Source organism: Nicotiana tabacum, chromosome 22 (assembly GCF_000715075.1).
Source record: "Nicotiana tabacum cultivar K326 chromosome 22, ASM71507v2, whole genome shotgun sequence".
NCBI classification, from domain to species: Eukaryota; Viridiplantae; Streptophyta; class Magnoliopsida; order Solanales; family Solanaceae; genus Nicotiana; species Nicotiana tabacum.
The window spans coordinates 170,208,932-170,225,614 of record NC_134101.1 but is presented as its reverse complement, the minus strand read 5'-3'; the positions used below and the strand labels follow the sequence as shown (position 1 = coordinate 170,225,614).

Genomic DNA, 16,683 nt, shown 5'->3' with positions numbered 1-16,683 from the left:
AATATCAAAAATTAGGAACCCTAACTCAGTACCATATTTGGGCACCCCCCACGGATCACAATCGTGTTTGTGCGGTCCGTGGTGCCCTTGTGCGGTCCGTAATACCACTTTGTGCAGACCGCGGTGATGAACTTATGCAAGGTGACCTTAAGCCTAGTACGGCTGCACTGCATTTTGTGGGTCCACACTGGCCCACCGCGGCCGCGGTACCATTTTGTGCGGTCCGCGATGATCAAATTCAGAGGGGGGTATTCTAAGTCCCACCCCTGTGCGGACCGCGGTTGTTTCTGTGCGGTCCGCGGTGACCCTAGTGCGGCCGCACTCCTTTTTGTGCGGTCCGTACTGGCCTGTTTCTTCAACTGTATCTGCAACTGTTTGTTTCTGTTCTGCAATTCTTATTGCACTAATGTCTCACTGTCTCTGTTGATACTAATAATGTCAGATGCTTGTGATTGCAGACAATGGTTAAACAACGAGGTAAAGGCTCAAAACAACCTGGCCGAGGTGATTCCTCTCAGGGAGGGATGCAAAGGTTGGTAAAACTCACTTCCCAGGCTAGACATAACATAAAGAACACGAGGAAAGCAATCAAGGCAGGTGACAGAGCCTGTGATTAATCGGGGAGTGAGTACTTGCCTTCCCAAGACATCTCTTCTGACTCAGTTCCAACTCACTTCGTCTCCAACTTCGGATTGACTGATGATTCTCCTTCACAATCACACATTGCCCAAGCTCCAGAGCATATACCTTCTGAGTCGTCTGAGGGCTCAGCAGTCGGCAGTGGCAAGTACTCCACCTCCCCCACAGCTTCATTATCCGGGGAGAGTGCAGGCGGAGGTGATGAGGGAGATGAGGAGGTACCTGAAGGGGGTGAGCCTCAGGTTGGGGGGATTGCCCGTACTAGGAAACCCGAAGTTTGGGAAGATAGGTTTATAAGCCAAGTAGTATACCACAAATTCAGGGAGTGGTAGCCGATGCGAAAACTGATTTTGGAGAGGAGTTTCATAGATAGAGATATTCTACCCCTAAACCCCGATGTGCATAGACAGTTTAGAACAAGAGTGGGGTGGGAGCACTTTATAGATGACTGTGTGGAGGCAAATGAACACTTGGTCAAGGAGTTTTACTGTAATGTAGCCCACATCGTCAAGGGTTCCAAAGTGACCAAGGTTTGAAACAAAAAGGTGTTGTTCGACGGGAAGTCGCTAAATGAGTATTTGGGGTTCAATGAAGAGGATGAGACCCAATATGGCAAAGTTGGAGATGGGCGAGGAGGTCCATCCATGGTTAGCTCAGTACCTGGCAATCCCAGGTACCGTTCCGGAGTGGTTGACTATTAAGGTAAAGATACTACAGAGGACTCTTAACTTTGAGGTGAGGGGTTGGGAGATGTTTGTATGCAGTCGATTAGACCCCACTTCCCATGATCAGACTCTACCTCTCCATCGGGCTGTCCTAGTTGCTTCCATCATGGCAGGGTACCCCATCAATATGGGAAATGTGATGTCCCGCATCATCTCTATTGTGGGTACTGAGACTGACAGGAACTACCTTTTCCCCAACACCCTGACCATGTACTTCAGAGATTTGAAGGTAGATAAAAGGCGGTTTGACATCAAGGTTAAGGCTACAGCTCCATTCTCATGGTATAGTTTGAGGGGACCAAACAACCCCAAGGACAAGAGCTACAAGGCACCCGCTTCCACCCCAACTGGCCAGTCTGAAGAGCCAGTTATGGTAGAGGCCCCTATTGAGCCTGCCTCTACCTCTATTGAGATGCCTCTCGGACCGTCCACTTCAGATATTCCTCCAGGCCCTTCCACATCAGCGGGTACAGAGATTCCATCTACTCGGACCCATCCTATCACTGCCCATCGGCTGAGCCAGACACTTCAAAGTTTAAACAACTGGATGTATACTGCTTCTTCCAAGTTGTCTACCTTGACCTCCACCATAGCAGCTCAGTCGGCACCACAGCCAGCACAGGTCCCACAGTCTATAGAGGATGCCTTAAAGAAGATACTTGAAAACCAGGAGAAGATCTTCAGTGCTCAGGGTGCCTTGGCTAAGGCAGTGGATTCACATGGCAAGGCTTTGAAGGTGTTTGCCAAGGAGCACAAGAAGCTACGCAAGACATGGGCCTCCAAGGAGTCCGTGAAGAAGCTACGGGCGGATGTGGATAGACTGAAGGCAGACCAGCTGCCTTTAGACTTATTGTTTGAGGACCCAGCTCCAGCAGCAGAGCCACAGCAGGAGCAGGAGCAGCAACCTCCGAAAAGGAGGAGGATGATCCCGAGCGCAGATGATGCCGTCATCCAGTTGGCGGACCAACCGAAGGCTTCCTCCAGTCAGCCACAAGATGTATCTGATACACAGCCTGTCTAGGTCCAGGCCCAGGTCCCAGCAGCTGAGCAGAAGGATACCAGGAACCAATTTGAGGTTCTCGAGCATACAGAGGACCCAGGGACCGCCCATGATCCAATGCAGACAGACATGGCTTAGGGAGTCTTCATATCCTTTCTCTATTTTATTTTTGGTGCTTATTTGATTTAGTTGGAATTGGGGACAATGCCAACTTTTATTTGAGGGGGTGCGCCCTTTATCTTTGGATGATTGTATATATACTGATTTAGTCTATGCTTTCTTGATTTTCATTTGGTCTGTATATAATCTTACATTTAGTTACTTTTATCGCACTTTTTATCTTTCATTTGGTCTGTATATAAAGTTACATCACTGTATATATTCATTCCCTGTTGTATATTCAATTCCCCTATTGTATATATTCTTTCTATTTTTGCAAAAATTTTCATTTTTAGCTCTTAATTATATTCGTAGCTTTTTGTTTCATTTTTGACGCTTTCAATAAGCCTTTGGTTTTCTTAATGTCACGGTTCTTTCCAAAGGTAGAGTATTGTGTGAACCGGGTGGCTCTTCCCGATGATGGATGGCGTGACAACCTTCTTAAGGGTTTGAGTCCATTTTTGTTTTTGGTAGTTTATAGTTAAGGGTACCTCAAGCAAAGCTTCACTTGGGCCTAGCACATTTGTCTTTGATCCCATGGTCAAAGACAAAATGTTGTGTTTAGGATGGTGAAAGTCGTGACCTTGAGACTTTTGTATTGACAGACAATCATCAAGTGGTCTTTTGGGACCATTGTGTGCTCAAATCGTGTCTAAGGTTGTTGTGGGCCCCCGACTCTATGTCTTTAGCAATCCTTTAGTTTGTGTGGTGAGAAATCGAATTGCGAGTCCAAGTCCCGAGCCATTGGTCTAGAACTTGCCCTGAATGTTTGTGAGGCGAAATCTTAAGTGAAATTTGACTTGAGAAGTGTTTATAGGCTCTCCTTGATCCAAATGATAGTTGAACAACTCCATAGCCTACCAATGATATGATCCCTAGTTAACCCTTTTGAGCCTTAGACCTTTTTCTTTCAATAACCATGATACAAGCCTATACCCGTTCTAAAAGATACCCTCTCTTGGCATCCGATCTTTCCTTGAGCACATGGCAAAAGTATAAGTTTGGGGGGAGAGACGAGGAAGGGAACAAAGTGGCAAAAGGTACAAAAGTGAAGAAAATGAAAGGCAACGAAAAAGAAAGAAAAGAAAAAGACAAAAAGAAAACTCAATGTGAAAAAGAATAAAAAGGGATTCAAGAGAAGCAAAAGAAAGAAAGGTATGGAAAGTTGAAAAGGGAGAAACGTTTTGAATTGCATAAGAAAGAGCAACAATGCGTCTCTCTAACCCCTTAGAAAGAAGTGAGAAAACTCAACGAGTCAAGAAAACTGTGCCAAATCATTCAAAAGAAGTGCTTAAGGGAAGATGGAACCCACTTGAACAAAACATTTCCTACCCTGAACCAAAAGCCTTCACAATGACTCCACAAAAGCCCTATATGATCTTGAGTTAAATGAAGCTTACATTAGTGGATACTTACATAAGGGGCAAGCATATGGTACTTAACGCCGGACTTGAAACCTTTTCTTGAGAGAGATGAATAAATTCCCATTAACCTCGGTTTGTGTGCCAATACTCTAAAAGGTGAGGTTTGCTTAGGGAGAGTTGAGGATGTGTGAGTTTGGGTTCCACAATGACCAAAGTAATTGAGAGAGCTCTTTGATGTAATGAGTCAACTCTTGATGCTCGTGTATCACACTTGATCCATGGTTTTTCAAAGGTTAAATGTTGTTAATGATCCATTTGTATTGAGGGCAATTGTTAGTCCCAATTGATGCTAGCTGAGGCTACTTTAGGATAGCTGAAAATACTTGGATTTTCCCTTAAGGGGTGGGTCTTATTTTGTTTGCTTGAGGACAATAAAAAGCTTAAGTTTGGGGGAGTTGATAACGAGGGATTTTGACGTGTTTCATGCTCCGTCTTGCTTACGCTTTGATTATAAATTCTTACCAATAGGCTCATAAGTTGTGCATGATTGCAAGTTTGATCGACAAAGTGATGAAATGTCCAAGATCGGCTCAAAAGGAGTGAAACCTGCTGAAATACCAAAGACAAGGCAAACTAAGGACAAACAGGCCTAGTGCGACTGCACTACACTTTGTGCGGTCCGCACTAGGGGATTCAGAGAACTGGCAAATCAAGCTTCAAGGCAGTGCGGCCGCAATCGATCTTGCGCGGTCCGCACTGAAGGCTCCGCGGCCGCACTACCATTTGTGCGGTCCGCGGAGGAAAATATCAGAGAGATGTCCAGTGCCAACTTCAAACCCATGCGGTCTGCCGTCATGTTTGTGCGGACCGCGCTAGTTGCCTCCGCGGTCGCGGTCCATTCTGCACGGTTCCATGTAGCTTGAGTTCAGAGAGCCAAGACTTCAAGTCCTAGAGCCTAGTGCGGCTGTGGTCCATTCTATGCGGCCCGCACTGACCTCGCAGGGGCATTTTTGTCCAGTTTTTCCAACTTAGTATAAATAGAACCTTTTTCTATTTTTAGTGTATCAGTTATTTCCAGAACGAAGCTGCGCTCGTGAGAAGCTATTGTGTAGCCATTTTTGGCATCTTAACTTAGATTTAACGATAGATTCTCTGTATTTACATTAGCTTTTAATTAATATGTTTTGTTCTTCATCTATTTCTCTATTTTCTTCTTCAAGAATGAGTAGCTAAACACATTATCTAGGGTTGTGGCTCAACCCTAGTGTGGGTAATTGATGGGCGTTGCCATCTAGGGTTAGATTGACTATGGGTGTTTGCTATTTGGGTCAATTTTATGGTTTAATCAATGAATTGGTGGTTGCAAACACTGGTTTGTGCTAAGTTGACTTGGCTCTTTTTGAGAAAGAGAGCCTAAGTCTCCAAAATTGACCCAACAAGGAATTGGGATGGACACAAGAGAATTGATAGTCCCAATTAAAGGGTTAAACCTTGAGAGAGTAATTACCCGACTTGAACCCTAGTTGCTTGAGCTAATTTGCCTACCCATTTGGTCTCGAGAGAGTCAATTGGGCAAAATCACTCTCTCTACCGAGAGGTGTGAGAGTGGGTAAAATTGTGCAACGGTTATAGAATATTTCCCCAATCATGTCAATCGAGCCTTAGAAGCATTTACCCGTCAATTAGCCACCTAGGTGAAAGTCACTACACTAGTGTCGTTCTACCCATTAGATACAACTCTCATTAGCATAATTTAGTTTTAATTAGTAGTTGATAATATTAGTTTGTTAAATAAAAATCAAAAGATGTTTGGAAGTGACATTTGGAACAATTACACAATCCCAATCTAAATAGATACTCGACTCCATTCCTAGCTCCCTGTGAAAATCGATCCCGACCCACAAATCGGGTAAAAGCTATTGCGACCCTATCTTCCTACCTTTTAGTAGTGCGGAGTAGGTAGCGATCAGGCTACTCTATCATAACCCTAGGTCACTCCTATAAAAAGAGTTACATTTCTCCTTAAAAGGTATATCTCAAAAATGGAGATCATATCGAGAATCCCATAAACTCATGGGATATTCACGAAGAGATCAAGATGCGGCTAGATAGACATAATTTCATGGAGATCAAATACATTCCATGAAGGTTTGCATCATCCTACGTTCGAGAAACACGTTGTTCCCTCGAATCACGAAGATAATCAGGAGAGAAGAATCAAGGGAACAAACAGTATGTTACCCTCATCATTTTATCAATAAAACTATGTTTCTTCATATTTATATTGTGATTGTAATTTATTTTTGTATCACATATAATTTGTTGCAAACACCACTTTTGAAAAAACACCGTGATACATTTTTTAAAAGCTTGGCCAAACACTAATTGTGTTCAAAAGTACTTTTCAAATTAATTAGCCAAATACAAATTGCTTCTCGCTAAAGGTACTTTTTTAAGAAGCACTTTTGAAAAAAATACTTTTTAAAATAAGCTAATTTTAGGAGTTTGGCTAAATGGGATATTAGACTCATGTGGCTAATATAAGCGGTCTGCTTCAACCTCTAAATTAGTGGTGTTCAAACTGAATCGGAAAACCACACCAAACCGAAAAATCAAAACAACCCTATTATGTTTGGTTTGATTTGGTTTGGTATTGAGTAAAAAGAACTCGATCCAAAGCGACATATAAATATATAATATTTATATATACTTTCAAGACTTTATATAGAATTTTCTTTAAAAAAATCTCTAGAAATATTTGGGATTTTCTCATGAACTGGAATATTTAATATAACTATAAAGTGCATTATTTTTATTTACTTTAAATATGTCAAGATTTTTTATGTCTTTTTCGAATTTGAAATAGTATTTCGGTAATTTAAATTTAAATAGAACATATCATTATTTAGGTATCATATTAATTTTTATGTTTAATTATTAAATCCGATTAAACTTTAAAGCGTACATCAACGAAAAATTATTGTTAGATGACTAAGAAAATAACTATCATGTGTTACTAAAATAATTCTCACATAAGATTATTTTAATATATTATATGTTTCTCATTTTTTTTAAATTTTACTAAACTTATATTCACTTATTAAAACTTTATCTATAACTTTAACAAAGTAAGATTGAAATAATATTCATGTAACAAAAAACTCGAAAAACTCGAAAATCTGACAAAACCGAACCAATCCAAAACAAAATAATTGAGTTGGTTTGATTTTGATAAAAAATGAACCGACCCGATCCATATACACACCTGCTCTAGAAGATCAAAACTGCAGCAAAAATCTGCATCAGTAAAATCTCTTCCAAAGTAGTAGTAAAACATCACTGTCTAACGTCGATAATCCCAAGAAGAAGAAAAACAAAGTGTTTTGAGAAACGCACCAAACAACCCATTCTCCTTTAAATTCCACCCCCAAGTAGTTTGGAGCAGCAGCTCCGTGAGATAAATGATACTAATGGAGTACTCCAAGTCCAAGAAAAAATCACAGAACAATCAAATCAACGTGCAGAATCAGAAGCTGATAATGAAAATAAGCTCAAGTAAAAACGGCAGTGGTATTGCTAGTCATGTCATTTTGTTAGGTGGAGTTTTTATCACAGCTGCTCTAGGTTTTGCATTCTTGGTTGAAAGAAAGGGAAGGAAATCCACTCAAAGAATTACAAAGAAAGAGAAGAATGGGAATTTTGAAGATGAATCAAGTAAAGGGCCTCACTTTCTTCTACCTGACTCTTCTCCATGCATAGAGCAGCAGCAACCGTCTAGGTTAGTAATTCAAGTTTCTAATAGATTAAGAAAGTCCTGACAAAGTCATGTCTTATGAAAGTATAACGACAACATGTCAACAACAACTAGTACTAAACTTTTATTTCAATTATTATTCTTGCCGTCCCAAAATAATAGTCCGTTTGGCCAAGCTGTAAAAATCAGCTTATTTTGAGAAGTGCTTTTTTTCACAAGTGTTTTTCTCAAAAGTACTTTTGGTGAGAAGCAGTTTGTGTTTGGCTAATTATAGCCTGTTTGGCCAAGCTTATTTTTGGCCAAAAGCAGTTTTTGCCAAAAATTGAGGTGTTTGGCCAAGCTTCTGGAAGGAAAAAAAGTGTTTTTGAGGAGAAGCAGAAGCAGTTTTGGAGAAGCAGAAAAAAGTAGCTTCTCTTCAAAAGCACTTTTTTGAGAAGCACTTTTGAGAAAAATACACTTAGAAGCAGTTTTTTAAAGCTTGGTCAAACACTAATTGCTGCTCAGAAGTGCTTTTCAAACTAATTAGTCAAACACAAACTGTTTCTCACCAAAAGTACTTTTGAGAAAAGCACTTTTCAAAAAACACTTCTCAAAATAAGCTGATTTTTGCAGCTTGGCCAAACGGGCTATTAGTTTGAAAAGCACTTCTGAGCAGCAATTAGTGTTTGGTCAAGCTTTTAAAAACTGCTTCTAAGTGTATTTTTCTCAAATGTGCTTCTCAAAAAAGTGCTTTTGGAGAGAAGCTACTTTTTTCTGCTTCTCCAAAACTGCTTCTACTTCTCCTCAAAAACACTTTTTTTCCTTCCAAAAGCTTGGCCAAGCACCTCAATTTTTGGCCAAAAGTGCTTTTGGCCAAAAAGAAGCTTGGTCAAACAGGCTATAAGTACTGTCCCTTTTTGCTTTTCGAGAATTTGATTTGACGAATCTTCGAAGCTAATTTAGATTAAATCAACTTAATAGTTTACAATTATAACTTTGGCATTCAAAAACTATACCAAACGTGCTAGTACTCCATAAGTTGCAATTCAAAAATACATTTTAAAATGTTGGTCAAAATTCACATAGTTCAAAACTTAGAGAAGCATACACATAATTAATTTGAGACAGAAAGAGTAATTGACATTGCTCATACAAGTCTTATTCTTCCATTATGTCCTGCTCATAACAAATTGGGCATTGATTCTAAGAGGTTGTAGCCTTTTTATTCGTATCCAGCTAATAGAATGTCAATCGATTTTAAATTTCAGCAATGGGGTAGAGAAGTTGTCTGTCAATGATTCCACCTCCTTGTTCTCCACTCCATGCTCGATCCAGGTATATTTGCAATCTCATTCCTTTGGGGAAAAAAATAAAAATAAAATGAGTGCATTTAGCATGGTCCAAGAATTGAGAAAAATCACAATCTTTTGAACAAGGTTGAACATATTTTAAGTGAAAAAATAGCATCACAACTTGATATCTAATAAGACTAGCAATTTGGTCCAGGATGAGAAGCCTAAGCTTGAGAGAGGTGATGAAAAAAGGGACTCCCAAAATGCTATAGCCTCTAATCATCCGAAAGAAGAAGAAGAAGAAGAGTCTCCATCTTTTGAAAGATTGCCCATTGACAAGGAAGAATTGGAGTCATTGGACACAAAGATATCATTGCTCCCTGATCCTGATCAAGAACCGAATGAGGTTTCCAAAGTAGGAATTGAGGTAATCCAAGGAAATGAGAAAACTGAGGTAGCTGATGTGCATCAAGCTCTAGCCACAATAGTCTACAACCCTTCTCAAGTGGATAATAAAATTGAATTCTTGATTGACGAGAAACATAATGATAAAGGAGAAGTAAGTGAGCTGCAACATACTGGCAAAATTGACAAAGATAAACATAAAAGGGATCTAATTCAAGAACAAGAGAAACAAGAAATTTTCAACCCTGATGGTTCTTTACCAGAGAGCAGCACTTCCTGTGAGCAACAAGTCTTACCAGTACAGTTATACAATCTGCCCCTTTTCGAGCACGAAAATCTGACCTCTGACTTTGATCAAGAAGATCAAGTCGTTGAAGCTATTGAATTTGTAAAGACAGCTAATGAAGATGAGGATAAAGACCATAGGGAGAGTTTGTATTTTGAAGAACAATGTACTGATGCAGAAATTCAGATTGATCAATTTGCCAAGAAGCGCAATCTACAATTGCAATTTAGTGATGAAGAAGAGTGTTCCCAGGAGATTGATCAAGTGAATTCCTGCTATGAGGAGGTAATATTAGAAAACAGCCCCTTATATTTAGGAGCCTCTGAAGTCAGAAATGCCTCAGACCAGCATTCTGCTGAAGTAATTCAAGTGATAAAAGAAACAAATGCAATGGATACTGCAGCTAGCGGAGAACATAGCCTAGAAGCAGTGCATTCACACATTCAGTTGGTTGAGAAGCAAAGTTTTGAACACGATTGTCAAGGAAATGGGTCAGAGGACGACATTGAGGCCTCAGAGACGCTAGCTATGGACGCTGTAGTAGTGGAGAAGGACCTGGAAGCGCGAAGCAGAGAAGTGAAGGATGAATTAGAAGAGAGTGTTTTTGTTCATGAAGAAGAAGAAGATGTTGACAAAGATGATGTTGCAGAGGAAGTTGAAGATGACATCTCGGAAGGAGCAGAAAACTCCTCCGAGCAATCCAACAGTAAAAAAATTTGGCCAGCTGACTCAAACCAGGAACTTTTATTGAAACTTAAAGAGAAGAAGGTGAAAGAAGAGGAAGAAGGAATGAAAACTGAAGATGAAGAGACATGCTGCAATTCGAAAAGCACTTGGAATGAGTTCGACATAACAAGTTGCCAACAGACTAATGATGGCAAAGATGATTCTGTAGTGAATGTTACTGAGAGGTACCGAACGAAGCTCATGAACCTGGATGATGTAGCTGCAATCACCAGGGGAAGGAGAGTGCTTTTGGGAGGACTACTAGCGCTAATCTGGTACTTGTGCTTAAAAGCATTCTCCCTTCCCACATTAGCGGATTCAAAGTTTTAAATCAGGGAACACGATATACTACTGAACTTACTAAGATAATAAGTGTCAGACCAAAATTGAATAAATAAATATATGTATAGTTGGATCTCCAAAGGAATGATGCATGTCCGCCAGCTGCGATGTAGATCTTGTGGGGTCCATCCCATAAACATTTCTTTCTTTTTTGTGTCAAATTCGGTAGGCGTGCAGAAGGCAATGTCAAATGTAGTAGGCGAGGCTCTGCCAATAAAATGAGAGCTTCGGCTCTCATTTTATACACCAATCTCAGAGGAAAAATATATTTGAGAGTTAGAAAGAAAGAGTGAGGTTTGACAGACAGGGTATAAGAAAATTGTTACGCCCCGCATTATTACGTCGATATTGCGCTTTGCAGTATTAAGTTATGACAGTGTTGCACCCAGCAGTATTACATTACGGTGGATTTATGCTTTGCACTATTAAGTTACGACGATGTTGCACCTTGTAGTATTGTACGTTAGATTTGTCGTAAGGTAATTGACATCAGTCCAAGTAAAAGATTACTTGGAGATTATAAGGATTACGCTATTTATACAAGCGATAAATAAGTGTTATGAAGGATAAATGGGTACACAGATTAAAGAAAACGAGTTTCGTTGAAAGTGGACAGTTTGAAATAAAATACGGGTCGAGCGATAATACCCGATAATTATGAACTAGTACCATTCAAGGTGCCATGTGACCATGGTAGTATAATATATAAAGTATATATGAAGTATTTTAAAAATAAATAAAATTTTAAGTAATTTGTGGTAATATTTAAATTATACGGGTACTTGATTAATTATCGAGTAACATGACATTACCTAGTTAACTAATAAGTAGATAAAAAATTAATATCCCACCCCCACCTCACGTGGCAAGAATCCACAATATTGGAAATGACTAAGCCATCACCATTGCCAAATGGCTAACTAGAAAGATGACTAATGTACACATTTAATTCTTATCTTAGCAAAATAAGACTTAGAAAGCAAATTCAATATAAAACACACATTCTGTCTTTGGTAAAACCAAAGACATTAGGAGCAAAACCTTATTCCATCAAAGCCAAAAAAACATGAATCATTCCAAAGAAATTCAAGGAACCTAATGCAGAATTTTATTCCATCAAAGCCAAAAAACGTGAATCGTTCCAAAGAAATTCAAGGAACCAGATAAAATTTCGTCCGTGAATTTCTAAAGAAGCAGGGGCAAATTTAGCTCAATCAACGAAGGTTTTTCAGTAAAGTATTATACTGAGTTTTCCTTACTCCAGGTATGCTAAGGCTATCCCTTCTTTCTTTTGGCATGATCCATACGATATGAACGAAACGTACAAATGCACAAATTCCATAAGTGACTCTACTCATAGAAGTAATAGAAATATCTATGTTCTTTAATTCCCATGTGTCATAATATTTTATCATCTGTTCATGGGTCTCAGAAAAATACGAAAGTTAAAAAGATGTTACTTTATGATATTGCTCATGAGGCAAAGTGGTCTTATGACCTTCCGAATGATTTTACTGACGTACTTTTCATGTATTGCATTCATGTGCATTGACCCATGACCAGATGGCGTTATATACGCGTATATATGTAAATATATGTATATGGAATGGGAAAAGGTTACGGCGTTATATACGCACCACCACCTGATCAGCTGGTATATGATGATGATGTTGCCCACAATGGCCAAAATATGATTCAAACGGCGTTATATACGCATATATGTGTAAGTATGATACAAACGGCGTTATATATGCGTATATATGTATGTATATATGTATATGGGATATGGGAAAGGTTATGGCATTATATACGCACCACCACCTGATCAGCTGGTATACGATGATGATTTTGCCCACAGTGGCCGATATGATATGATGGGATGCCCTCAGAGGCTGATGATATTATGAAACATGTACCTATGCACGACATGACATTCATACGCATATGCATGACGTTAAAAGTAATTTATGATTTACAAAGTTATTCAGACTTACAGGTTGAGTCATGTACTCTATATGTCTTCCATATCTCTCATGTATTTATTTATGTGCCTTACATACTCAGTACATTATTCGTACTGACGTCCCTTTTGCCTGGGGACGCTGCGTTTCATGCCCGCAGGTCCCGATAGACAGGTCGAGAGCCCTCCAAGTAGGCTATTAGCTCAGCGGAAGATGTTGGTGTGCTCCATTTGCTTCGGAGTTTCTCGTTTGGTTAGTATGATTTAGACATGTATTGTTTGGTATGGCGGGACTCTGTCCCGACCCTTATGACATTTATGTATTTTTAGAGGCTTGTAGACATATGTCGTGTACATAAAAGATTGTACGGCCTTGTCGGCCTATGTTTTGAGTTTATAAAGGATCATGTTGGCTTATTAGGCTCGTATGCATGTGTATATGATGATGTATTAAGAAAGATACGTTACGTTGGTACTCGATTGAGTAAGGTACCGGGTACCCGTCCCGGCCCATCGGTTTGGGTCATGACAAAAGTGGTATCAAAGCAGTTCTGTCCTAGGGATTCTACAAGCCGTGTCTATTAGAGTCTTGTTTATGGGTGTGTCGTGCACCACACTTATAAGCAGGAGGCTACAGGGCATTTAGGATTGTCACTCTTTCTTCTTACTCTAGATCATGTGGTAGAGCTCAGTCATAGGAATTTAAATTCCTAAATCCTATTCGTAATAAGACGATACCTATATCCAGAAAGAAAGTTCAAAAGAGTGATTGTTGTGGAAAAGCTGAGTCAGAGGAATTGGAATTTTATATGATGCCTATGATAAGTGAATGTGAGGTCTTTAGCAGATCATGGGTGTACTGAAAGGTGTAAGCTTTCTGATAAGAAGCCTTAAGGCAAGAATGCCTATCCATCTTTATGGTGAAAGATAATGAGATATTAAGAAGATAAATACAAGTTTCAACAAGCAAAATAAGCAAGATGAAGAAGGGTACAAGGCGCCCAGTTAATGAAGGTTAACAACGTTTATAGTTGAGGTAGAGGAACATAAGCTTTTTGATTTATATTCAATAGTAACAGAGGTATATACAATTGGTCGCAGTCATTCTAGATGTACCCTATGGGGGTTAATAGAAGTAGCATAAGAAGATATGATGGACGAATTATTTGTGTCAGTTGACATTTCCGAAGGATATTGCAAATGTGCTAATAGATCTCCTTGTGAGACACCTAGATGGTACACTTTAAAATAGTGCAGCCATATATGAGTACTACAAAGACATGCACTATAAGCCTTGAAGGGATACATATTACCTTAGTGTGGCTCGCGTCCCTAGTAAAGCGAGAACGTTAAGCAACTTGAAGAGCCACTGGATGGAGCAAAGGGAAGCTAAAGGCAAAAGAATGTACTGTTCGAGTTTTCAGAAGAAAATGATTGACAAAAATATTAGCAAGAAATTAAGAAAAGAGTTAATGAAGCATTATGAGTAAGATGTGATACATGGATGACAACGGTAGGTAAAAACAATGACAATATTACAGAGTTTATAGTCAAGTGAAGGGAAATACAAGAGGTGATTAGACTTAGGACAACAAAAGAGTATATGACATAAAGTCATATCCTCATCTCAAGGAATAAGTTTGTGACTCTAACGTGATTACTAGAAGGGAGAATTAAACCCCAGAATAATAGAAATTAGTGTGGATTGTTGAATAAGATAAACTAAACATGAATTAGAAACTGAGTGATTTGATAATGGTTGGCATCACAAAAATTTCAGATTGCATTCCGGCAGTAATAGAATGGACGATAGAAGAATAACCTTTAAAGATCATTCAGGAAGACGCTTCCCTAAAGCAAGAAATGTGAATAAAGTTAAGATTAAGCAATTGTATGTTCCAGTTACGCTAAGTGTCACCCTCGCGAGTAAGGGGATTTATCATCCTTGGTACAGAAGGATTGCCGCGAGGCGAGTAAGGATCATTGATGTTGAGAAACGACGCCAAAGATGAAGAGGTAAAACATCTATAGGTAGATCCTCGTAGCTTCAACTTTCAGTACACCTCTAAAGGGGGGAATATGGAGTGATGTGGCATTAAGTCAGAATTAAGTGATTCTAGTGACTATGGAATGGTAAAGGAAGCAAAGGTTCCTAGTTGTTATTAATAAATAGGGAGCTAGTGCGAGACGTAAGTTAAGACAAAAGAAATAACCCAAGAAAGATTACGAGGAATATTGATATGATAATGGGCCAACAAGTAGTTAGTAATTGGTTAGGAAGATCCTAGTTATGGCTAAATAGAAGGTTACAGGCAAGTCGTCAGATCGTGTAAGACAAACATAGCAGAACCCAACATGGAGAATTTAGCCTCGAAGAATATCATTATAATACTTGAAATATATTCAAACAAACGTCGGGGTAGTTAAAGGTATCGTATGAATTTTACGGGGATAAAAGAAAGTGTCACTGGGAAGGCAATCAAAATATCAGTTCAGAAGCAGTCATACAAGCACAAGGGCACGGAAGTAAGCAACTACGGATGATTATAGGCAAGTAAGGACATCAAAAAGGTCCGTAATAAGCTCACAGCTTTACGAGAGTCAAGGGTTCTCCCTAAGTATTACAACGAAAGACTAGCTGAGAAGATAAGAAAGAAGGCTTCAACCTAAGCACACCGACTTAAAGAGGAAATAGTCGTATAACAACAATCTCGTAACAACATTGTAAGCATTCCAAAGGAAAGTGGCACCTATCGTAGCTAATGAACGGGAAGTAAGAATTAAAAGTAATATTCGAGATCATAAGAGTTGTATGAAAACTCTGGCAAGTATGGGCACTAAGATACGCTAAGTATGGATGCAACAAGGAGGCAGAAAGACCAGGAAAACTAATAGCTTGCGTTGAAAGAAAGCTAAGGCGGAACGAAAGAATTATTTGATCAATGATCCAGAGTTAGTACGTTATGGATACACTCAAGATTTTGGAACATTATCCAGGCAGCATATTTGTTGATAATCATACAGCCATACAAGACTTCGGTATAAGTTAAAAGAAAGAATTTAGCTTAGGGCATAGACAAATGATTGAATTGTTAGAAGATTCTATCATGGATATTCCATAATGCCCATGAAAGGCTAAGGTAATAACTGATACCATGGTCCACGGATCGGAAGATAGCTTAAGCCTATGTAAAGGCTGATCAGAAGGATGAGGAAACTAAAGAATTACATCACATAAGTAAATCAGGAGTTTGATTATTGGACCTAGAAAAATTATAGAAGTTGTGCTTGAGAACATGACAGAACCACTCTTAATATCAGATGTACAAGAGAAATAACACAACAACCATAATCTATAATGGCTTTACAAGGAAGCCAGTTAGAAGAAGTATCAGCCTCATAAGAAGTCAGTACGAAGCTCCCACCGGATTGTGTTTGTACCAGAGGTACGAGTATTATAATAGAGCTTCAAGTTATGCACGTGAATTACACCTAGGTGGAAGGGAGGTTATGAAAGAGATAGAAGATATGATACGAGATTTTAAGTAAGGAAGGTAAAAGTGAATAACATACGAGATACTAAAATGTAGAAAGTTGTGAATAGTCCATATTTTGGATAGAAGGTTATAAGCACGGGGATTCAATATCCAGGAATGATAGTGGCATCGTTAGTGGCATATCTTCCAGCCTATAGTTTCTACATATCGAGAGGTGTAGTTAAAAGAGTATAGAAGAGTTAGAGACGATGTGACATCTCGCTTGATATTCCAGAATAACATAAGGAAATCTATGTTACAAGCAAGTTGAAGAAAGGTTGCAAGTAGAATAAATGGATATGTGTAGGTTTCAAGATAAAGTATGGTAGAGCGACAAGGTTTTAGGAAGACAAGAGTAAGGATAAGAAAACGCGAGTGAGAAGGTGACGAGAATGGATAAGTCTTCGGGATTAACCCCATAAAACCAAGAAGAGCTGATGGTTTCTCTAAGTTATAGAAAGCTCAGTATAGCCTGAATGAACTCAAAGGAGTCTAAGACTAGTAGCATTTAGAAAA

General features: G+C 39.1%; 1 protein-coding gene and 1 long non-coding RNA gene across 2 annotated transcripts; both read left to right on the top strand.

Annotated features, from left to right (window-relative positions):
- The first annotated feature begins 7,227 nt into the window (after nt 1-7,227).
- On the top strand, nt 7,228-11,100 carry LOC107783231 (uncharacterized). Its single transcript, XM_016604234.2, has 3 exons — nt 7,228-7,665; nt 8,889-8,955; nt 9,127-11,100. The coding sequence occupies exons 1-3, from the start codon at nt 7,349-7,351 to the stop codon at nt 10,657-10,659; spliced, it is 1,917 nt and encodes a 638-aa protein (XP_016459720.2). The 5' UTR covers nt 7,228-7,348; the 3' UTR covers nt 10,660-11,100.
- Nucleotides 11,101-11,680: 580 nt separating this feature from the next.
- On the top strand, nt 11,681-13,048 carry LOC142176367 (uncharacterized). Its single transcript, XR_012704887.1, has 2 exons — nt 11,681-11,935; nt 12,793-13,048. It is a non-coding gene; the product is annotated as an uncharacterized LOC142176367 (long non-coding RNA).
- The last annotated feature ends 3,635 nt before the right edge of the window (nt 13,049-16,683 follow it).